The sequence below is a fragment of the Camelina sativa genome, chromosome 14 (assembly GCF_000633955.1).
Source record: "Camelina sativa cultivar DH55 chromosome 14, Cs, whole genome shotgun sequence".
NCBI lineage: Eukaryota > Viridiplantae > Streptophyta > Magnoliopsida > Brassicales > Brassicaceae > Camelina > Camelina sativa.
In genome coordinates this window covers 29,157,228-29,179,979 of record NC_025698.1, presented here as the reverse complement: position 1 = coordinate 29,179,979, position 22,752 = coordinate 29,157,228, and the positions used below count along the sequence as shown (strand labels likewise).

The following is a 22,752-nucleotide window of genomic DNA, read 5'->3' as shown; positions in this document are numbered from 1 at the left end:
AAAAAAAAAAAAAAACACATCAGTGAATCAAATTGAGTAAATTTTCTAATTCTCACGAATTTAATGTGAATTAGTATTAATACGAACCAAACCATCTTCGATCAGGTGCGATACGTGAGTCCGGCAAATCCTTCGACTGGAACTCGTTGCTAACGATTTTACCGCCGGGGGTTCTCCTAGGCCTAGTGCCGTACATCTTAAGCCGGCGAACTGTGGCGGCGGTACGCCCTTCGGTGGTTTTCTTTTTGCCATCTGCACGATTCGCATCGAGCGAGTGCTTTGGTTTCCCGGACACATTCGCTCTCTTCTCCTTCTTCACCATCTCTGCAACTTTTTTTCCTTAGACAGGGGACGACGGAAGAAGGAAGAAGAAACAGAGTGTGGCGTTTTTTGAGCATTTTTGCTAGGGTTTAGGTTTACGGTGCGACTCTCCGCTCATTATGGGCTTACACATTTTTAACAGATTTTGGCCCATAGGCTCATTCTAATAAGCCTCTTCTAAAACTATTAATAGGTTTCGTTTCGCTCCATCTTATTATATAAACCTGGTTCTCAAAACTTAGTAACTCACTAGATGGTGACACATGTTAGTTTTAACGATTAAAAATTCAGCAAATTGTGATACGTGTCAATTTTAACGATTAAATATCAAAGTTAGAATTCATCAGATCGTGACACGTGTCAATTTTAACGATTAGAAATCACAGTTTTAAAGCTTGGTAAAAGAAAGCGTAAGATAATTGTAATCTTACTATATTTAAAAAAAAACAACTAAGATAAATATACTATATGCCATCCATATCAAAGTTTTACTGTTACAAAAGATTCTCAACCACTACATGGTAAAATAAATATACTATGTGTCATCCATATTTGATCGTATAATTATTCTATATAACCTAACATATTAAATTTTATGTTTTTGTTTGCAGAAAAAATAAATAAATAAATTTTATGTCTCTATGGTTAGCCAATTTCGGACACTGAGTACTGCAACAATATTTATGAAGGCACATGCGAAGAAAACGAAAATCATGAAGAACCGATTGACAGTCTTGGGAAAAAAGCTTAAATTGAAGTCTGAACTAATATTTTTATTATATTAAAACTTTAATTTACTATATAAAATAGGGTTTTCAAATTAGCTATTAACATGATCAAGACACGTGTCAAGTACATTGATGAGATGTTGACACGTGTCAAAAAATATTATTTTTCAAAACAGATAATTAAGAAGATAACATCAAATCTAAATAAAATTTACATATTTATATCTAAAAAAATTAAATCAAAAAAAGAAAATTAACAAAACTAATCTATTTTCCATTGTATGTTACTTATATTATACATGTTTTCTCAATAAGATTTTGACATGTATAAACAAAAAAATAATTCACTAATCATGTATATTATTAGCTTATTAATAAATAAATAGTGAATAACAAATTTAAAAAGAATAACATAAGTTATGTCAAAATAATTATTATTTTTGAAACATAATAGGACAGTTAATTAAGAAAATAACATTATATCTACATAACATTACATGTTTTTATCGAAAGCTTTGATCTTTGATTTTTTTTCTTATATAATTTTGTTGATCTATTGTGTAGGTTTTTGATTCGTGTGGGTTTTTCAATGGAAGCTATCAGATGCAATAAAATTGAAGTAAATAAGCCCGCTAATTTAATCGAGAATGGAGACACTGATGGAGGTTCCAAAAGTGATTCTACAGTTAGTAGCATTATAAGTTTGGAAGATAAGTTGGTGATTGATGTTTTTGGTCAAAATTTAGAGTTGTCTTTTCTGAATAATGTTGATGATTCTGATATTGACAAGAGCTGCTTGATCGAGTAATTGAGAAGCGGATTCAAATTTGGGAAGTTGGAACGGTATACCATTTTAAAATTGGTTTCAAACCGGATTTATGTGGTTTTCTATCGAATTAGGTTCGCAAAACCGTTTAAACCAGGTATATAGGGTCTGATTGGTAACGTACCCAAAGCTGTACAGAAAAACTGTAAGCTGGAGCTGTAAGCTGTTACGGAATAGTGCAAAGCTGTAAGAAAGAGTTTTACATGAAAGTTGTACCAAAAACCTGAGAGTAAAGTTTTGAATAATGTTTTTAGTAACGTTTTTGTGATTGGTAAAAAATAAAAGTTGTACAAGTGGTACAGTTTTAATTGTGTTCACCAATCAAGGCCATAGAGAAATACATGAGAATTTTTGATTCAGGTAAAAATAAGTTGAGAATTTATGATTCGAGAATATTTGAGACGAGGTCATAGCTTTAAGTTATTTTGGTACAATTGGATATTTCTGAAGAGTAAATAGGTTGTTGATCCTTAACGTGATTATGACATATGTCATATTTTGGATTGTATATAAAGTTTTTATTTTGTATATCTGAATCATCTAAGACTTATATATACCATCCTGATTATAATTTTCAAATTTTTATTTTTATTATATTATATTAACTTTTTTTTTTCAATTACTTAACTTTATTGGGTTAGTCATAAAATCATTGTAATCGAGTCGATAATTTTCACCAGTTGTTCATCCAAAATATCTTTGGAGTAAAAAAAAACTTCATGGTTAAAGAAATTATGTCACAAAACAATTTTAGTAATTATAAGAACTATAATTATGCCAAAATGAAAGTAAAGCAACATAAAATTTGTTTAATTTGTTTAGAAAAACATATTTTTAATGGTAAAACATAAAGTAAAATTATACGTGGTTACTTATTAAATATTGCTTTAATGAATTTGTTGCATGTAAAATATTTTGTAAATAAGTTGTGAAACGTTTTTGAAATTTGACAATAATAATATTTGTAATGATAAGTATTTGGCAAAAGTTTTAGTGGGACATAATTTAGCTTTAGATTATTGTAATAATTGTTATAATATATTAAAAATATATAAATATAAATAAATGTATGAAAAAACTTAAATTATTTATAAATTTACTTTAAGAAATAAAAAAATTTTATATGTTTTCAAAAAATTGTTTAATGTTTAGGATTTATTTTCATCAACAATTTTTAAACCCGCACATCGTGCCGCCCTTATCTAGTTATTAATAAAGTAACATACGTATGTAACATTTAGAAAACAATCAAACCATCCTTAAGTTACCAGTAACATAAAAAAGCTAGGTGTTACAAACCAGTAAAATATAAAAAGCCTAGTTCACCAAATCTTTTTATTCATTACAAGAACAAGAACAAGAAAAAGAAAATGGAGAAAACAATTCTGATCACGTTTCTTCTGGTAGCCACATCAATGGTATATCAAACTCTAGCTCAAGAAGAAGAAGAGATCATTCCAGTGTCTTCATTAGCATACGAACCAACTGCAGCTTACGAGTACGACCACAAACTCCTACACCACATGAAGACTCAACGCATCAATTTTCTCAAACATTGTTCGGATAAAATGAGCTCGAAATGCGGCGTCGAGATGACGAAAGGATTGATCCACGACAAGCCAGTGTCGGAGGAATGTTGTGAGAACATTTTAAAGATTGGAAGAGATTGTCACGAAGGACTGATGAATTTTGTCTCTGCCACTTATGAGCTAAAAGATGTTGCTAATAAGATTCTTCCTAAGAGCAAGATGATGTGGAACAAATGTGTCCAGACCACTGCTGCTAAGATTGGTGCTCCTCTCGCTTTTGAAACTTGATTTTTGAATGAATATCGTAATATGTATAATTGTATGAACATAACAAATACATATTATTAGATATAAAAAATGTCATGCAAATTTTTTGGAAAGCCCCAAATGGAATTTGGTTTTGGATTTGTGAACTGACAAAATCTTTTAAAATCAACAACATTCATGAGTATTTCATCCGAAGCTTTGATTTCTCGAAGGAGATATTAATTAAAAACCCTGGCCTTTTTGTCTCCTTCCACGTAGGAAGAACCAATTTACGATCAACTTGTCCTCGCGGTTTTTAAGGGAGATGGGTTTTCCTTGTTGAAGCAATGTTATGACTTATGAGACCAATAAGGTTGAAATTTTTGTTACCAAGAAGAAGATTGATAGTAACAAGAACGGAGAGGCCGAAGCTGTGTGGATTAACTTGATGACTTTTCCAACAAGTAACTTGCCAAACTTATTTAATAAGTTTTCTGGCCTTAGTTGTTTCATCTATGACAAGACCACCCTAGTCATGTGTTGTGGTGACGATGAAACTGGAGCCGCTTGTATCATTTTTTTGATGAGAGATGATCTTTTCAAGAAGATTCAAATTATTAGTTCTAGATCATTTTTCCCGTGATGTCATTGTGTTTCCAGTTTGATCTCGGTCGTCCTTTAGAGATTAATTAGATCGATTGAGTGGATTATTTGATGCAGCGTATCCACCATCTAGCAGCGTATCCTTGACGATGGAAAGAAGAAGCAGCGTGGCGTGTGAGTGTTTTTGCTATGGTTTTGGTTTACACCTGTTTTAGGCTTTTAGCCCATAGGCTCATATTCTAACAAGCGATCTAAAACTATGCGTTTTGCTCCATTATTAATATTAATCAAGTAGTAACATTTTAAAAATAACAATCAATCAACCTATCCTTTAATGACCGACCNATTTCATCTATGACAAGACTACCCTAATCATGTGTTGTGGTGACGATGAAACTGGAGCCGCTTGCATCATTTTTTTCAGGAGAGATGATCTTTTCAAGAAGATTTAAATTATTAGTTCTAGATCATTTTTCCCGTGATGTCATTGTGTTTATGCTTCCAATTTGATCTCGGTCGTCCTTTACAGATTAATTAGATCGATTGAGTGGATTATTTGATGCAGCGTATCCACCATCTAGCAGCGTATCCTTGACGATGGAAAGAAGAAGCAGCGTGGCGTGTGAGTGTTTTTGCTATGGTTTTGGTTTACACCTGTTTTAGCCCATAGGCTCATATGCTAACAAGCGATCTAAAACTATGCGTTTTGCTCCATTATTAATCAAGTAGTAACATTTTAAAAATAACAATCAACATATCCTTTAATGACCCACTAGTAACATAAAAAGCTAGTCGTTACAAACCAGTATAAAATAAAATATAAAAAGCCTAGATCACCAAATCTTTTTTATTCATTACAAGAACAAGAAAATGGAGAAAACAATTCTGATCACGTTTCTTCTCATAGCCACCACATCAATGGTTTCTCAAACTCTAGCTCAAGAAGAAGAAGAGATCATTCCAATGTCTTCATTAGCATACGAACCAACTGCAGCTTACGAGTACGACCACGAACTCCTACACCACATGACGACACAACGCATCAATTTTCTCCAAGATTGTTCCGATAAAATGAGCTCGAAATGCGGCGTCGAGATGGCAAAAGGATTGATCAACGACAAGCCAGTGTCGGAGGAATGCTGTGAGAACTTTTTGAAGATTGGAAGAGATTGTCACGAAGGACTCATGAATTTTGTCTTTGCCACTTATGAGCTAAAAGATGTTGCTAATGAGATTCTTCCAAGGAGCAAGAAGATGTGGAACAAATGTGTTCAGACCACTGCTCCTAAGATTGGTGCTCCTCTCGCTTTTGAAACTTGATTCTTGAATGATTGATAACAATTTTATAATTTTTTTATTAGACATAAAGATTATGGTGTGCAACCAAAAATAAAAATTATAAAATTATATTTCGAAAATCTATTTATACGCCCAACTTAATAAATTATGGGGGCGTGACTTGTTTTTTCCCGTTAATTAACTCTATCCACATTGGTCTTCGATCTCTAAATCGTCTTCTTGAGAATTTCACACCAAAAACTCTGTTTCTGTTTAAAGTTATAACTTTTCTTTCCACCCATCTTTTTGCAAGGTTTTCCCTTAGTAGATTATACTTATTTATTCTTTAACTTTCATATTTTTAATTTAAATTCATAAATGCAAAATAAATGGTTTGACAGCTATAACAACAAATTTAGATCTATTGGTGGAGATTATTAAATAATCAAATGAATATTATATAGTTTTGATGTTTATATACTTTCGATGTTTACAAAAAATTTAGATCTATTGGCGGAGATTATTATATACTTTCGATGTTTTATTATTTTCTAACATATTCACATATCTTTTTTAGTATGTAATATTTCAATAAGCTTTACTTTATTGTTTGTAGAAGTATAAACAAAAACGATATTGCATTACACATTAAACGGCACTAATTAAAAATACTGATATATTGAAAATTAATATAAAAATATATTTGTTCGTAACCTCCCATATTATTGTCATAGTAATGCTTTCACGTTTTTTTTAATGTTAAAAATATATTAATATGCAATTATTGCATATTTATAACTCTCATATGTTATAGTTGGTACGTTATCTATTCATTATTTATAAATTTAAATCAAATGAATTTTGATTAGTAAATAAATTAAAATTAATTAACATAACTAACTAAACAATGCTGGATATTATATAGTTGTTTATTTCACACTTGTTAATTTTTCCTCGTATACTGGACTATATCAGGTTTCTTGTGATGATTTTTGTAATTGATGCAATATAGTTTTAAAGAACGTGGCTTGTTACATACCATATGATATGGTTATGATCTAATTTCTTATGTTTATCTTTTGCAAATGCAAGTAACAACGGGAAGATATTCACAATGGTGATCAAGGTGTTTAATGTATACTCTTGGGGGTCAAATATGTTTGGGGCTCTTGGCCATGAGCAGGAAATTAGAAGATGTGTAGAATTGATGCCTATATGTCTTGCCGTCTTGGCTGTAACAAAGGATGGATCGGTTTACTCTTTTGGCGACGATTCCGACCTCTGTCTTGGTAATGGAAATTTTCGGAAATGAACTTAGGCCACATCTTATTCATGCTTTTACAACCAAAGGTGTTCATATACTTCGTGTTTGTGCTGCTGGTCATACACATGCCGCAGCTCTAATGGTTATGTATTATTGTAACCCTGGATTGTTACTTGTTTTCCAAGCCTAAAACCATAAGTCTCTCTGTTTCATATATTTCTGATGCGTTAGGTATATGCACGTGGGGTATAAGTAGCTCATGGGCTCTAGGACACGGTGACCAGAGTAACAAACCCACTCATGAGATTGTTCTCAGCCTTGAAAGAACCATCTAGCATTTCAGGTTTAATATGAAGATATATATGGCCGTCAAATAGAGAGAAAAGTTCTAAAAAATAATGAATGATTCGTTTTCTGAAAACTAATTGATTCTTGTTGGCCATTAACGGAGGGCATAATAATTATCAATAAGTATACTAAAATAAATTGGATAAGAGAGAGCACATCGAGATCTGCGAGACAAAGATCTTATCCAAACAACAAACCTTAGTCATCTCCACGTCAATTTTCTCACTTTTCAACGTTTTCGTGTAAATCAAAATTCCACAAAAACAAATACGTTTTCGTATAAAGACACTCACTTCTTCTTCACCAAGAAAAAACATATCACATTTTCTCATATATCAAAAACACACAAAAAGATTTAAACAACAAAAAAAAAATGTTGGCTATTTTTCACAAAACGTTTGCTCATCCACCGGAAGAACTAAACAGTCCGGCGTCTAATGTCACCGGCGAAAACCCTAAACTTCCCGGAGAAACTCTCTCTGACTTCCTCTCTCACCACCCCGATACAGCTTTCTCAATGAACTTCGGTGACTCCGCCGTTCTCGCTTTCGTCCGTTCCCAAAACTCTCATCACCAAAGGTTATTTATTACCCATTTCTCTAACACAAGCCCCTAGTCTTGTTCTTACCGGAAAAAAAATCAAATCTTTAATCTTGTTTTTTTACAGTAAAAATCAAATCTATTTAATCTTGTTTGTGAAAATCAAATCTATTTAATCTTGTTTCTTACCGTGACGATTGTTTCAGGGTGTTCTGTGGAATCGATGGAATCTACTGTGTGTTTCTTGGAACATTGAACAATCTCTGCGATTTGAACAAGCAATACGGTTTGTCTGGAAAAACTTCAAACGAAGCTATGTTTGTGATCGAGGCTTATCGAACACTTCGTGATCGTGGTCCTTATCCAGCTGATCAAGTTCTTAGAGGTCTTGAAGGAAGCTTTGCTTTTGTCGTCTATGATACTCAAACCTCCTCTGTTTTTGCATCTCTGGTAATAAAAAGAACTGATACTTTAAACCAAAATCTTTACATTTTTATGAGAGTTTTATTTGACAATGTTTTTGAATTGGCTTTAGGGATCTGATGGAGTAGAGAGTTTGTATTGGGGTATAGCTGCAGATGGATCTGTTGTTATGTCTGATGATCTTAAGATCATTAAGCTTAGTTGTGCCAAATCGTTTGCGCCTTTTCCAGCTGGTAAGTAAACAGGTTCAGTTTTGAGTTCAATGATCGATCATAGTAATAATGTGGAGATTAGAGTTAATATGTTTTGTGTAATGTTGTTTCAGGTTGTATGTTTCATAGTGAGACTGGTTTGATGAGTTTTGAGCATCCGAAGAATAAGATGAAGGCAATGCCGAGGATTGATAGTGAAGGAGTTATATGTGGAGCTAACTTTAAAGTCGATGCTTGTTCAAAGATCAGTAGCATTCCAAGAAGAGGAAGTGAAGCTAATTGGGCTCTAGCGAATTCTCGTTAATGCAAGCAAGGATAAAGAAGAAGTCTGATTGAGGAAACCTTCTATAGTCTTGTGTTCTTTTGAATGCCATGTTCTGTTTTTTTTTTTTTGTAAATTACCTTCGACAATGCAAACAACAATAAACACTTTCATTAGTTACTACTAGTGATGATGCAATGGGGTTGAGAGAAACTATAGATAAACAGCTCAAGAATTGTGTAGATAGAAAATATAAAATGAACTTTTAAGTTGTGCCGAAGGAAAGTTATAGAAATCCAACAATTTATTTATTTTATTTTAAGCATAATGCTCTTTTCTTTTACTTCTTAGACTACTATAGATATAGTGCGATCAAGGAAATAGGTTTCCCTGAATCGTACAACAATGTTAATTAGAGTAGAGAGATCTATATTTTGAAAGTGAAGCCTTTCCCGGTCCAACGACCATCAGTTTCCCTGTAATTCTCAAAGAACGTTACTTCCCCAGTGCGTTCCACCACTAATGCTGTCGCACTTGTTGTTCCAAAGCGTGGCATTCCAATCTGAATCAAAATCAAAAGAAAGAGATTTAAGTAAATTATAACGATGGTACGTAAGGAGAATGGATCAATGAAAACGTTTAGATAAAAGATTCGTACTTGGTCATCAGTATGCTGAGACGTCGTTTCCATATACACCGTTGGTTGACCTTCTTTCACAGGAGTACACATAAATCTATTAACAAAATTCTCAAACCGTGTTAGTTGACGGTTTACCGAATCACTAAAGCTGTCTGTGGTGGCTTCTCCACATATAAAAGCTCCACATGTGGAGAAATCTTGTGGTTTGGTAACACCAATCAGCTGATTAAAACAGCCTCTCAGGCACAAATCCTGCGCAACAAAAACCAAAAAAAAGAGGGTTTGAAAAAGCTACCAACAACTATACGAAACACTTGTACTTGATAATAATTTACCCTAGCTTCTGTGGAATCGAGACCGCCGTCAGGAGAAAGTGTGTGCACACCAAACGAAACCGTTTCAGTCAAGACATCAGGCGTAAGTATATGGGGTTTCCTGATATGAACCATTGAATTCAAAGTCATGTCAGCGACTATAAGGCTATAGGACCACCCATTGTTCTGATCATCCAGTTTGTCATGTCTATCCTTTTCACACCGTGCCACATGATCGGCAAACTCCTCTAGACTCATGTTATTCTGCAAATCAAACAGAGCACAATACCATGATCAAACCAAAAATATGTTTGAAGAACCAAAAAAAAGAAGACAAAATTGAAACAAACCTTCATGAATTCAATGGGGTACAACTCGGATCCACCGTCTTTATCAACCTTGTCTTCCAACAACGTTTTACTCATGAGAAACGCGACTCGGCCTTTTGCAGAAATAGCAAACCACGTTCCGCCATTATCTTTGCACCGACCACTCAGACTCTCACTCAGAACATCCCGAGACGCCCTACTTATTTCCCTATTAAATCCATCAAACAAAACCATAAAATAAAAGTCACCAACATTGTTATAACTTGCAACGTACGTCGGTTCAACAAAAATAAAACTTGCCTGTTTGCCCAATTGTCTCTGTTCATCACAAGCGTCAGTTGGTTGTCACCTACCTCTGCCCACTCGAATGCTACGACACCCATTTCTTTTTTTCTCTAAAGAGTGTATAAATTTTTTTCTGTTTGCTATTTGATACTCTTGCTCTGTGATGTTTTTGTGTTGTGACTCCTTCTCTATATTTATAGCCGAGAGATGACCTCTGGCTCTGCTCTGCTTTTTGCTTTACTTGTTCTTCTGATCTTCTTCCAACGTAACCACTCCACGCGCTTACGAGCTTTTTATCCATTTTTGGTTATAGGTTTTAATTTTTTCTGCCACCATCTTACTCTCTTCCCCATTGAGTAACCCAGGAAACCGTGTATCTGTGTTGCATTTTACCTTTATAGTTGTGTGAACTGAAAAAGTGGCTTCTATTACTATTGGCATAAACTTGCTACTGTAAGTAAAATGGGAAGATGCAAAGTATCAACATTTCCAAAGTTATTCCACTTTTTCTCTCTAGCTTTTTACTCGACTGATGGACGAGTCATGTGTATGACTGTATGGTGGAACGATCAAGACTTTTTTTCTTTTCTTAATATACTAATAATATACAAGAAGTGGTCCGTTTATGGTAGCACGCAAGTTTAAGAAGTCATATGATCCAAATTATTCTTTGGTCTTAGCTTGCTTTGGTGGTGGTAGTTCGACTCTAGTGCTGATTATGCAAGGAGAAGTCATATAATGTGTAATGTGCAACAATTTCTAACACTTTTTTTTTACTAATTTGAGAGAGAGTGAAACGAAGACGTTAAACAAAACACAGTGGAGAGATGATGAGGTGGCACATATGGCCAATTTTATATATATGCATCATGTAGAAAGAGTTTTTTATTCGTTAACATTTTAACAAGATCACAAATGTCACAAAGGAAAAGGTATTGAACCGGATCAGGTTTCATCGAAGATTCGGTTCTGTTCTGTTCTGTTTTTTGTAAATTACCTCGACAATGCAAACAACAGTAAACACTTTCATTAGTTACTAGCTAGTGATGATGCAAACCAAGAAGCTATATAAAGGTTGGAACAAATTGAGTAATCTTATATTTTTAAATCTTTCAAATTTGACATTTTCATTGGTCATCCTCTTCCCTCGCCGTAAATACCAAGTCCCATCCCAAAACTCCTCTCTCCTGATATAAACATTTCAACTCAATACATGACTGATCTAATAAAATTAATTACAAGATCACCGTCCTCTGGACACGATGTCTTCTTCCTCTGTATCGAAACGTTTTGTTTCAGTCTCTATCTTGGCAGCGGTGACCTTGCAACTCCCTTTTATACAGAGTGTTTTGTCCCTAAACCAGACCAATGCATATCTACAACACGTATGCATCAAAAGTGACGGGACATACAAGTCGGAGAGTTCATACGAGAGCAGTGTTAAAGTTATCCTCGATTTTATTGGTGCCGATCTAGGCTACGGTTTCGGCAGCGGAAGCGCTGGTAGTAATGGTAGTGCCATCTACGCCAAGTTCCAGTGTCGGGGAGACACCTCTGAATCCAAGTGCCGATCTTGCCTTACCACTGCCTTCTCTAGGGTAAATGAATGATCATAGTGCAAAAATAACTATGTAACAAATTACAAAATAACATAGTTCTTGATATGTGACAGATTCGTAGACTATGTCCGAACAACAAAGGGAGAATAATATGGTACGACAACTGTATACTTGACCTTTCTTCGATCTATACCTACGGGGAGATCGATAACAAGCACATTTTCTTTTTGTACAACGCAAAAGATGTGAACGGCGATACAAAGTCATTCAACAAGAATACGAAGGCTCTCCTTTACAAGCTGAAGGAGAAAGCAAGTAGGAAAGAGCAAAAGCCCTACAGAAAAGACTACATGTATGCCGCCGGGGAGGAAAGTCTCGGGAAGATGAAGTTGTATGCAATGGTGCAATGCACGCAAGATTTATCGGTTAAAAATTGCAGTGTGTGTTTGGATGGGATAATGGCGAAGCTTCCAAGATGCTGCAATGGTAAACAAGGAGGAAGATTTTTGAATCCCAACAGTAATTTTAGATACGAGCTTTACCCTTTTGTACAAACTCAAAAGACTATCTAATGAAAGCTCCAAAAAAAGGACATTCCAGATCACATTATCTTCTAATGAAGTGAAGCTAATTGGTCTCTCAAGTTAATGGAAGGAACAAGAAAACTGATTGAAAACATAAGTTGTTTGTTCTTTGATGCTCTCTACTGTTTTTGTAAATACTCTCAACGATGTAAACAACAATATTGTAAGACAAAATCTGATTCTGTTTGATCGTGCACAATAAAGGGAAAAACTTAAAGAACAGTAAGACAAAAGTGAACTGTTACAATTTCTTGAAACCTGATCATTTATCATCTTTCCACATATCTGCAAACTCATCAGGCTCCAATGGGTTTGAGAGCTCATGCATCTTTCTCCTTGTCTTAGCCTTGATCTTTTTAGCGAATTTCCCGGCTTTATTTCTCTTTTCCAAAGCTCGAATCTAAAGACACAGACAGTTAAAATTTGCTTCAGGAATGTCCTAAGATTCAGTATGAATTTAACTGTCTTTAGATCAGGTTTGCAAATAGAACATTGATCGATGATACCTGATTTGGAGATACGTAGAACGGATTCTCATAAAGTGTTGGTCCTCCAAAGCTGCCTCCGAATATCTTGATTGGATTTAAACAAAACCTTGGACCAACCTGTTGTCAATAGTACATTGCACTCAGTCGAATTCACAGGCAAAATACTACTCAAAATTAGAACTCTTTTGTCTACAAACCTCGATAAGGGTCATTTTATCCAGGCCACCTTTTGCAACCTTATCTGATTCATTGTGAGGAACTGAAATCTGGTAGTTCCGGAACCATATATGGTCATCGACAATGGAGAAAACGAATACATGGTCATGGTAAGGCTTAGATTTCCTGTGTTCCTTAGGGACTCCAAATATCTGAAAACGAAAGAAAACAAACTAATTAGGATGTGGAAGTCTTAGATGTTATCGAGAACTAACGGACCAAATAACATTATACGCGAAAATGAATCTGGTAACAACCTGAGTAAGCATCTCCTTCAAGAGTTTCCAGTGGGCATCTTTCTCAAAGTTGGATGAGAACGTCAAAAGCGGACGCGACCCTTTTAGGTGATTTCCAGTAAGTTTCAGCTCTTCCATTGTGTGTACTTCAAAATACAGAAAACAAAAGTGAAAACCCATTTAACCAACAATTCATGGTTCCAGAAACAGAACACAGTTATAGAACTAGATACAAGCTGATTAAACCCATCATAGCTAAACATGAGCCTACATATATCAGAAACTTATCGCTTAAAAACTAAACTTTGAGAAGTTAAAGACTTACCAGCATTAACCAAGAACTTCACCGACGGTCCAGCAGGGGATTTGACCATCCATAAGTAAAGATCTTTATGTTTCCTACACTGCAAATGGAAACACAAACAAACACAAATCAATCAACCAATACATTCAAAGATCGTCCATTTACATCAATAAGTACATATACATAAGCTTTCATAGGGTATCCTAATCACAAGTTTCTAAGGTTTGAGGCTAAATGAACAAAAGCTAAGCCTAGAGATAAGTAGTAAAGATGGAACCTTTACCTCGAAAAACAAACAGGAAGAAGAACCCTTAAGCTCAATAAGCTCACTCAAAGTCGCACCTTTGCTGCTCTTAGCTTCAACTTTACTGTCCTTCTTACAGTGTGGTAGAAGCGAAACCATGTTCAGCATCAGATGCCGATACCTTCACACAAAACACACAAAATCAATTCCAAACCCTAAAACACAACCAAACCAAAAACAAATTTAACAAAGTTAAACTCAAACCTGTAACTAATCCGACGGGAACACGTAACCAAAACCTTCTCTTTATTCCTGAACACAGACGAAGAAGACAAAGCTTTAGATTTCTCCGCTTCGCCTTCGCTTTTATCTTTCCATCCCAACAGAGTTCTTTTGGGTCTCTCCGGGGCAGACTCATCGCTCTTCTTCACCGGTACCGGAGCTTCCGTCTCGCTGTGCTTCCGCTTCCTCCCCATTTTTTAGCTTCTCGGTCCGCGCAGAGACGTTGTCAATTGATATCAACGCAAACTAGGGTTTTAGGTTTAGCAAAGAGTTTTAAGGTCAAAGAGACCAAAAAAAACCATGGGCTGGGCCTTATTGGGCCATTTTAAGGCCCATTAATAATTTTCCAGCTTTTTAAGCAAACGATGTGTGTCATCATCACTTCGTCGCTCAGCACCGCTTAGTGAGAGTGAAGAGAGATGGGAGAACGTTTCTTCCGAAACGAGATGCCAGACTTTGTACCGGAAGAATCCGCCGGAGATGAGGAAAATGTTGCCGGCGTTGATAAAGATTCGTTGACGAAACTGCTCTCACTTCCGTACAAATCATTGTCCAAGAAGCTTCAGAGACTTGCTCTAAGCCTCAAAGATACGGTAAAAAAAACTCACTCTTCAGTTTGATTTTAAGTGTTTGGTATTGGATTTGGTTTGTAAGCTACTGAAATTTCAATTCTGTGTTTTTGAAGGTAGTGTCGGAGACATGGGAACGATCTGGAAAACGTGTTCGAGACTATAGCTTGTATACTGGAGTTCTTGGGACGGCTCATCTCTTGTTCAAGTCTTATCAAGTCACAAGAAACGAAGATGATCTTAAGTTATGCTTAGAGATTGTTGATGCTTGTTATGTAGCTTCAAGAGATTCTGAGTAAAGTCCTCTTTTTTTAAGTGATTAAAATAGATATTATGAGTAATTTTAGGCTGATTGACGCATGATGAGTGTGGTTTTTGAACAGGCGTGTTGTGACATTTATATGTGGTCATGTTGGTGTATGTGCTCTTGGTGCTGTTGCTGCCAAGCATTTAGGTGATGACCAGTTGCGTGATCGTTACTTGGCCCGTTTCAATGAAGTTAGTACAGTTTCTGTTTTTGCAAATAGATGACTTGAGTTGTTGTACTCTGCTTGAGTGTTGCAAAATTTGTCCTTTAACAGATTAGGCTTCCTTGTGACTTGCCATACGAGTTGCTATATGGTAGAGCAGGATACTTGTGGTCATGTTTGTTCTTGAATAAGCATATTGGTCAGGAGAGTGTATCATCTGCAAGAATGGTAATAAAGTTTTTAAAGTTTCTTTTGGTTGTTTGACTCAAGAAAGTTCAAAATTAGCCATCTGGTTTCTATAACTTCAGAGGTCAGTGGTTGAGGAAATCTTCAGGGGAGGAAGACAACTAGGGAAAAGAGGAAGTTGTCCGTTGATGTACGAGTGGCACGGCAAGAGGTACTGGGGTGCTGCACACGGTTCAGCTGGGATCATGAATGTTTTGATGCATATGGAACTTGAACCAGATGAAGTCCAAGATGTCAAATGTACATTAAGCTATATGATACAAAACCGTTTTCCTAGTGGAAATTACCCATCTAGTGAAGGAAGCGAATCAGATCGCCTAGTTCACTGGTGTCACGGTGCTCCTGGTGTTGCTCTCACCCTCGTAAAGGCAGCTCAGGTACTAACCTTTCTTTGTTGTAGGTTGAAATGCTCTTATCAGTAAAAACCACAATGCAAAACTCATTTCTGGATATTGCTCAGGTTTTTAAGACAAAGGAATTCGTAGAGGCAGCAATGGAGGCTGGAGAAGTTGTGTGGAACCGTGGATTGCTTAAACGAGTAGGAATCTGTCACGGTATCAGTGGGAACACATACGTGTTTCTTTCTCTATACCGGTTAACAGGGAAACCAGAGTATTTGTTCCGAGCAAAAGCTTTCGCGTCTTTCCTCCTGGATAGATCAGAGAAGCTCATCTCAGAAGGTAAGATGCATGGAGGAGATGGACCCTTTTCTCTCTTTGAAGGTATCGGAGGAATGGCTTACATGTTTCTCGACATGAACGATCCAAGACAAGCTGTGTTTCCAGGCTATGAGCTCTAAAATGTATAAACCTCCCCAAGTAACAATAAAGCTTAGATACTGCTGAATGAGTGAATGTAAAATAGCTGTCTATATTATATAAGATTTTATACATCACAAGAAAACTAAAAAGCAAATGTGGTTCAGAAGCTTAACGAATACAAGCAAGAAGCAAATCTCTAACATAATCAAAGTTTAATATCCTATTTGATCAGTGAGTGGATAATAATAAATGGACAAACTCATTCAGGGTGTAGGTTTTTCTTGCACGCACTAGTAATGTGGGTTTCGGTAATCATTTCGAGCACGCGAATAGGAGATGTAGTAGAACTGAGAGACGATAGCAGTGAAGAGAGCAAAGGAAGCACCAGCAGCAAACACTCCTTTACGGATCACTTCACAGCTTGGTGGGCTATCAATGTTCCACATCCTCCTGTACTTAGTGTGGTACGCGTTTCTGATTGATCCGGCAAGCAAACATATCTCAGCAATCAAGAAAAACACCCTGTCCAAAACCAATGACAATGATGGGTTAGTACTAAATGAGTGAAACCCTACGAGATTTTGATAAGCATAGAGCTTTACCAACAAACGAGGAAGAGCATAATAGCACAAGCTCTTGAACCACCGGGGTTAAGAGCTTTGCCGCAGCAGAAACACCGGCTAGCTATCATAATAATGACTTGACTAATCAAGAGGAGCACAAATGCACCAGCTCCATAACTTGTAGCTATGTCTGAGCCATACTCACAATACTCATAAACCTTCTCCTTGTCTGGAACAACCGTACCCTGCAAAACAACAAAACAAAGAATTCGAGAAACTTAAGATAGATCTTCAGCCATTTCCTTCTACACCAAACCACTAATCTACAACAAAACCATTGCATTAAGATCTACAATACAGTAATCAAATCTCATTCTTCATATGGTTCCTTTTAAATTCATCCGAAATCTTGAGATATATACTCTACTGCTAGATTCCATTTTTCAGCTCCGTATTGATCAAGAAACATGATTCTTGAATCAGATCTGATAAAGAGTCCACTACAAGAGATCGCACCGACAGAGATTTTGGAACCAAAAAAAAACTCACAAGTAATTTGAAGTCTAAACACTATTCTCACATATTTATCTAAATATAGATTACAATCTCATAAACCAAAATTTGACTTCAAGAGAAATCTGAAAGAGAGTAACGAGCAGTAAAATTAAAGAGAGAGAGAGGTGATTCTTACGACACTTCTTCTTTGTTCAGCGGCAATGGCTAATCCAACAGCAATGAGATCTAGAATGAAGACAATGACGATCACCAGCTTTGAAGCCATGACGATTTTTTTTTCTCAGAGCTTTTCTTGTTTTTTTATCTTTCCCCTCGAAGTTGTAACTTGTATCGTTTTCTTGATTAAGTAATATATATAGACGAAAATGTCAAGAGACTGTGACCGGATTAAAGAAGATGAAATGACTATTCCTTTCTTTTATTTTATAGTAAAAAAAAAAAAGACAACTTAAATATATGTATATATTTTTAACAATTTAAACATATATACTATTTTTTTTAAGTTTCAGTAAATTAGTGTTAGTAAATAAAATAATTAGGACCCCTGCACGTGGTGCAGGTGAGGGTTTCGTTTGCCTTATTTACGGGTTAATTAAAGGGATCATACATATATAACTTGTTTGATAATTAAAGTTCTTATAAGACTAATTATCCCTCAAAAAAAACAAGATATTGCGATTTTTTTAATTTAATTGTTCGACTTGTTTTGTGGCAAAAAGAAACGTAACTTAGGAACGTTAAATAACAGTCATTGTCTTTATGAAAGTCAAATTGAATGCTTAATTAGATATATTTAAAACGGTTGATCATGTAAATAAATGTGCGCGGTTAAACCGGAATCCGGTTTTCCCGGTTAGGCACTATCTCTCTCGGCCAATTGCATCCAGCCTTTTCGCCAATCAAATAGGTCCACGTACTAGATATGTGATTTTTGGACTATTGCAGGGATAAAGTTGTTTCAGATGAATCGATAGATATATAATATATTCACATGGTAGCTAGAAGCTAAATTAGTATGTCCGCGAATTTTGATTGGTTGATGCTTATATGAACCATTGAGTTAACAAAACACAATGATCATAATTTGTAGCAAGCAATTCCCTGCCGTTTATAGTTTTCTAATGGTTATTCGTATTACAACAAACGCAATTTTATGGTTTACAAACAAAAATGAAGGTCTAGATTAGATATGTTCAATTGTCAAGAGTATGATAGATCGTTAGTGAATAATTTTTTTTTTTTTAATTTGGGTTGGTCATCGAGGAGATAAAAATATATTGGGAGATTCCGTTCGCTAACCATGTTTTGGATTACTGTCGATTTTAGTTCCATTTAATATTTCAGTTTTACTTCCTTGCAATTGTAAATAGATATTTATGATATTTTTGTGTCTATAAATCCCAAGATGGAATATGATAAAAATTCTTCTTTTAAAAAAAAAGAAAACTGAAAGACAAGACTTATTTTGATTATGTTTGTAGGTAGAGTTTTTATTTATTATGGTTAGTTTGATTATAATTAAAATATGAAAATAAATAATGGTGTAAAAAGGATTTTATGCACTATAAAGACTCAATCAGCTACAGCAACTGGAAAAATATACTATTATGAGATTAAAAATTATCACCGAAACTGTTAAAACAGTCGCAAGAAAGAATGGCAATCAGTCGTAACTGTGCTGGAATATTAAACAATCAGTTATTGTTCCAAAAACAGTTCCTGCGTCTTTTTTTTTATAAACACCACCATCATTACTTTCTGCAATTTTGTGTTTAAAGTAGCAATAATACAATGGTTTTCTTTCGTATCGTTGGTTCAGCGATCATCAAAAGAAAAAGGGCCAAAATGAACTTAGCCACAAATATTTAATTTTCAGTCAAGACATACACCAAAACTCGGATCTTGCATCCACAATCAATATTAAATAATGGACATTGTTGGCCCAATACTTTGTTGCATTCCCTTGACTTGTGGTCGAGTCCTGTCTTTTTCTTCAGTTCAAGGGACAAGACTATATTCTAACTTTCATCGTGTTCTTGAGAAGGTCTATCAAATTCAAATGATAACAAATTAAAGAGCACGAATTCAACAGTCCATGCGTAGTGTGGTCAGAGAAAGAAAAAATAAATAAATGTTTTCTTGTCTACTTCGTGACTAGATTCTCTCAGCGTATTCGTGGAAAGTTTGTAACCTTTGTCGGCTAAATTATAATCAAACGAGAACATAGAAACAAAAAATATATGTATATCCAAGGTGAGGTCTTAATATATTGTAGTCCCTTCTACATTGAGACCTAAACGACCGTTAGTTTTGTTTTTGCCATGAAGAAAATGACTGGTTTATTCCCCAAGGGTATAATCCAAGTTGGGGCACAAGTATGACTTTATCAGTCGATCGACCTTAATTCAAACCGAAAAAATAGTTTCCTTCGGATTGATACCAACTGGTAGTTCGAAACAAGTATAAATCAAGATTTAGTGATCCTCAAATATTTTCTTAATTGCCATGAGTAAACTGTATAAAACCCATGGGTTTGCTCTATACATTTTCTTTACGTTATATTAGAAAAAGTTACATCCACTAGCTGTTTCTAAATGTTGAATTGTAGAGAAGGTTCTTATGACTAATCATCATGTTGATAGAATACATTAATAAGAGATTGTCTTCTTTTGATAAATTATTAATCACAATATAATTTCCGTTGGTAGCAACATATATCATCCATATAATCAGTCTAAACTTTCTGATTAGGGTTTCAATGAATGTGCACTATGTTGTGGTCAAGTTAATCGAAATTTAAATTTGATTTAGTTTCAACGATCTGTATTATTTCTTACCTTTTATTTTCAGTAAAAAAGATGTACATTCAAAACAGTCACGTCCAAAAAAAAATGATAATTTGTATTTTTAAAAAGTTTTACAAATAAACAAAACTTCATTGAAAAATAAAAAGTTTTCTAAAAAAGTTTTAATTCTGTATAAAAAATAAAGAAATTATGAGGGGATTTGTGTTGAAATTTTGACAGTTTCTTGATCTCTCGGAAACTCGTCAAAAATTTATAACTAAATTTTTTAACGCATAATATGTTCGAAATTCATTGAAATATCTAATGAATTTCTGATAAATAAAAAATACAATAATTATATTAAACATTCCTAGATTATTTATGACATACTTCGGGATTGAAAAATTTGACCATCTTTTTAATGAATTTTTGACCATTTTTTCGTAGGAATTCACTTATTTTCTCATAGTATAAATGGTAAAAGAAAAATCATAAACTACCATTTTTGATAGTATAAACGTACTAACCATTTTTGATAACTTGGATCGATTTTAGAATAAAACTCTAAACTACCTATAGAGAACCATATATTCTTATCACCTAAAGCATTTACAATTCGGTTTATATACAGATATCTGACCTTAACACACATAATGAGTCTTCTACCACTTGAACAATACAAATTGCTATTTTATTTCATCATTTGATATATGATAATATGATAACATTATTATTTCTAAAGGGTAAATATGATCATATTATTCATTTGACTCTATGAATTTTACTTGTAGCGTAATACGTAACTAACTACATCAACCTCTTGAGTCTCATAACTAAATTAAAAATGCATTCAAAATTATGTACTTGGCTAGAGAGATGTTAGAAACTCACAAAATCATTGCTTCTCTTAAAATAAATAACGAATTTAGCTTATGTTGGTTGACTTAATTTAGCTATACTGGTTAGCTATATTGGTTAACGAATTTAGCTAAATAACGAATTTAGCTATATTGGTTGACTTAATCTATAATAGTGAGGCCACACAAAAACAAAATAAAAAAGAAAATGTATTTCTCCTTTAACTCGTTCGTACATGAGGAAAAAGAATTTTCAAGCGCACATGGTTAGCTTCTTTGACGGGAAATGGTCAAATCTATTTCAACGACTACATAATTATTTTTACCCTCACCTTTCTTATTCTTCATTCTTCTTACAACTTATACTTAGAAATAGGCATTCAACATGTCTATTACTTTACTTAGAAATATCGTATTTAATTATTAATTTATCGTTAACAAATTAACAAAGAAAATAAAATCAATGGACCCAAGTTAGTAACCTACTAGTCCGTCTGTGCAGAGTTCTGGATTATTTAGTACTCTACAATTTAGTCATACATATATACTTTAGACTCTTTTTTCTTTTTCTTTGGCAGCACATATAAAACTCTTGTGGGTTAATACATTAATTTTAGTATCATTTTTAGGTGACTCTCTGTTTCAGAAAAAATGATTTTTTTTTTCTGTAAATATGTTATCGTCTTAACATAATATATAGTCACACTAAAAAATTGTATTATATTGTATCCGACAGATATTTGTATAAAACTTTGTCATGGATACTATAGAGTGGTTATTTAGTGAAAACATAATATTTTAAGTTTACATGACTTAATCGATCAGAGAATTTGGTTGGAAAACAATAAATTATAATAATTATAAAATGAACTATATTTTTGTTGACGCGGCCAACGTCTATTAAACATTCTATTCTTATATTGTTCAAAATCCACCATATTGCTCTTCTTTGTCTTCTTCTCTGATTCAAGCCCATTTATCCACGACAATTTTACTTCAAACCCTATATATATATTTACTTATACATACACATACATAGTTACACATACACCTAAGATACTCAAAGCCCCTATTCATCATCCAAACCTCAACCTAATTCATTACATCGCACGAGAAAGTATAACCATGATCTCTAGGGTTTTCAACTTCATGAAAGAATCCAAAGCCGTTCAGCTAAACAACAATTTATTTCTCGATCTTCTCTCTGCCGCACCATCAGCCAAACCCAAACCGCTGCTCGACGTGTTCATCAACCATAGAGGAACCGACACAAAGAGAAACATCGCAACATTGCTTTACGACAACCTCAGATCCCGGAACTTACGTCCATTCTTGGATTGCAAGAACATGAAGCCCGGAGACAAGCTTTTTGATCATATCAACAGCGCCATTCTCACTTCTAAAGTGGCCGTAACCGTTTTCTCTCCCAACTACTGCGACTCTTATTTTTGTCTCCACGAGCTTGCTCTTATAATGGAGTCTAGGAAGAGAGTCATACCAATATTTTGCGACATCAAACCTTCACAACTTGATGTTACGATCGAGAGGCTGACATGTTCTGATGATGAAATCCATAGGTTTCGACGGGCTCTCCAAGAAGCTAAAGATATCGTTGGACTCACGTTCGATTCCTACAGAGGGTAATTTTAATTTTCTATCATATTTTTTTATTATCATTTCTGTTCCATATATTATTTATGTATTTTTTATTAAGTTGCTGATTTAACTTACCATTTTTCATTTCGTGTGGTATTTAGGAATTTGTCGGAGGTTGTTACAATTGCATCGGATGTTATCGTCGAGAGGTTGGTCGAGTTAGAGGCTGAAGATGGAAATTTTTAGGCGTTTGGACGAAGTTTTAATTAACTCCAAACTAATTGCTTCTCAATAGTTTTTCCTAATCCTAAGATTAATTAATTTAAT

General features: G+C 34.6%; 10 protein-coding genes across 11 annotated transcripts in view; 6 read left to right on the top strand and 4 right to left on the bottom strand.

The window, feature by feature from the left end:
* LOC104742798 (nuclear/nucleolar GTPase 2-like) overlaps positions 1-450 on the bottom strand; it is a 3,597-nt gene extending 3,147 nt beyond the window's left edge. The window contains exon 1 of one of the 2 annotated variants that reach the window (XM_010463849.2): positions 88-450. In XM_010463849.2, coding sequence (XP_010462151.1) covers positions 88-322 — 235 coding nt within the window. In that variant the 5' untranslated portion in view covers positions 323-450. The remainder of the gene's footprint in view (positions 1-87) is intronic. The other variant, XM_010463850.2, reaches the window with a different exon arrangement.
* LOC104742797 lies at positions 3,233-3,692 on the top strand. Its single transcript, XM_010463848.1, has one exon. The coding sequence runs from the start codon at positions 3,246-3,248 to the stop codon at positions 3,690-3,692; it is 447 nt and encodes a 148-aa protein (XP_010462150.1). The 5' UTR covers positions 3,233-3,245.
* On the top strand, positions 5,035-5,662 carry LOC104742796. Its single transcript, XM_010463847.1, has one exon. It carries the CDS (start codon positions 5,124-5,126, stop codon positions 5,571-5,573), a length of 450 nt encoding a protein of 149 aa, XP_010462149.1. The 5' UTR covers positions 5,035-5,123; the 3' UTR covers positions 5,574-5,662.
* On the top strand, positions 7,440-8,778 carry LOC104742794 (stem-specific protein TSJT1-like). The gene is made up of 4 exons (XM_010463844.1): positions 7,440-7,722; positions 7,890-8,133; positions 8,219-8,339; positions 8,432-8,778. Exons 1-4 carry the CDS (start codon positions 7,517-7,519, stop codon positions 8,620-8,622), a joined length of 762 nt encoding a protein of 253 aa, XP_010462146.1. The 5' UTR covers positions 7,440-7,516; the 3' UTR covers positions 8,623-8,778.
* On the bottom strand, positions 8,692-10,296 carry LOC104742795. The gene is made up of 5 exons (XM_010463845.1): positions 10,164-10,296; positions 9,885-10,071; positions 9,556-9,798; positions 9,239-9,472; positions 8,692-9,142 (listed from the first exon to the last, which is right to left on the bottom strand). The coding sequence occupies exons 1-5, from the start codon at positions 10,244-10,246 to the stop codon at positions 9,008-9,010; spliced, it is 882 nt and encodes a 293-aa protein (XP_010462147.1). The 5' UTR covers positions 10,247-10,296; the 3' UTR covers positions 8,692-9,007.
* Positions 11,399-12,573, top strand: LOC104744111 (putative cysteine-rich repeat secretory protein 25). Its single transcript, XM_010465129.2, has 2 exons — positions 11,399-11,746; positions 11,821-12,573. The coding sequence occupies exons 1-2, from the start codon at positions 11,411-11,413 to the stop codon at positions 12,277-12,279; spliced, it is 795 nt and encodes a 264-aa protein (XP_010463431.1). The 5' UTR covers positions 11,399-11,410; the 3' UTR covers positions 12,280-12,573.
* LOC104742793 (ribosome biogenesis protein BRX1) lies at positions 12,374-14,321 on the bottom strand. The gene is made up of 7 exons (XM_010463843.2): positions 14,044-14,321; positions 13,819-13,960; positions 13,557-13,635; positions 13,253-13,377; positions 12,977-13,147; positions 12,798-12,896; positions 12,374-12,691 (listed from the first exon to the last, which is right to left on the bottom strand). Exons 1-7 carry the CDS (start codon positions 14,253-14,255, stop codon positions 12,554-12,556), a joined length of 966 nt encoding a protein of 321 aa, XP_010462145.1. The 5' UTR covers positions 14,256-14,321; the 3' UTR covers positions 12,374-12,553.
* Positions 14,432-16,236, top strand: LOC104742790 (lanC-like protein GCR2). Its single transcript, XM_010463841.2, has 6 exons — positions 14,432-14,654; positions 14,747-14,925; positions 15,014-15,128; positions 15,212-15,328; positions 15,409-15,723; positions 15,807-16,236. Exons 1-6 carry the CDS (start codon positions 14,481-14,483, stop codon positions 16,143-16,145), a joined length of 1,239 nt encoding a protein of 412 aa, XP_010462143.1. The 5' UTR covers positions 14,432-14,480; the 3' UTR covers positions 16,146-16,236.
* LOC104742791 lies at positions 16,181-17,529 on the bottom strand. The gene is made up of 3 exons (XM_010463842.2): positions 17,362-17,529; positions 16,710-16,915; positions 16,181-16,629 (listed from the first exon to the last, which is right to left on the bottom strand). The coding sequence occupies exons 1-3, from the start codon at positions 17,449-17,451 to the stop codon at positions 16,398-16,400; spliced, it is 528 nt and encodes a 175-aa protein (XP_010462144.1). The 5' UTR covers positions 17,452-17,529; the 3' UTR covers positions 16,181-16,397.
* Positions 21,955-22,671, top strand: LOC104744110 (TMV resistance protein N-like). The gene is made up of 2 exons (XM_010465128.1): positions 21,955-22,469; positions 22,587-22,671. The coding sequence occupies exons 1-2, from the start codon at positions 21,955-21,957 to the stop codon at positions 22,669-22,671; spliced, it is 600 nt and encodes a 199-aa protein (XP_010463430.1).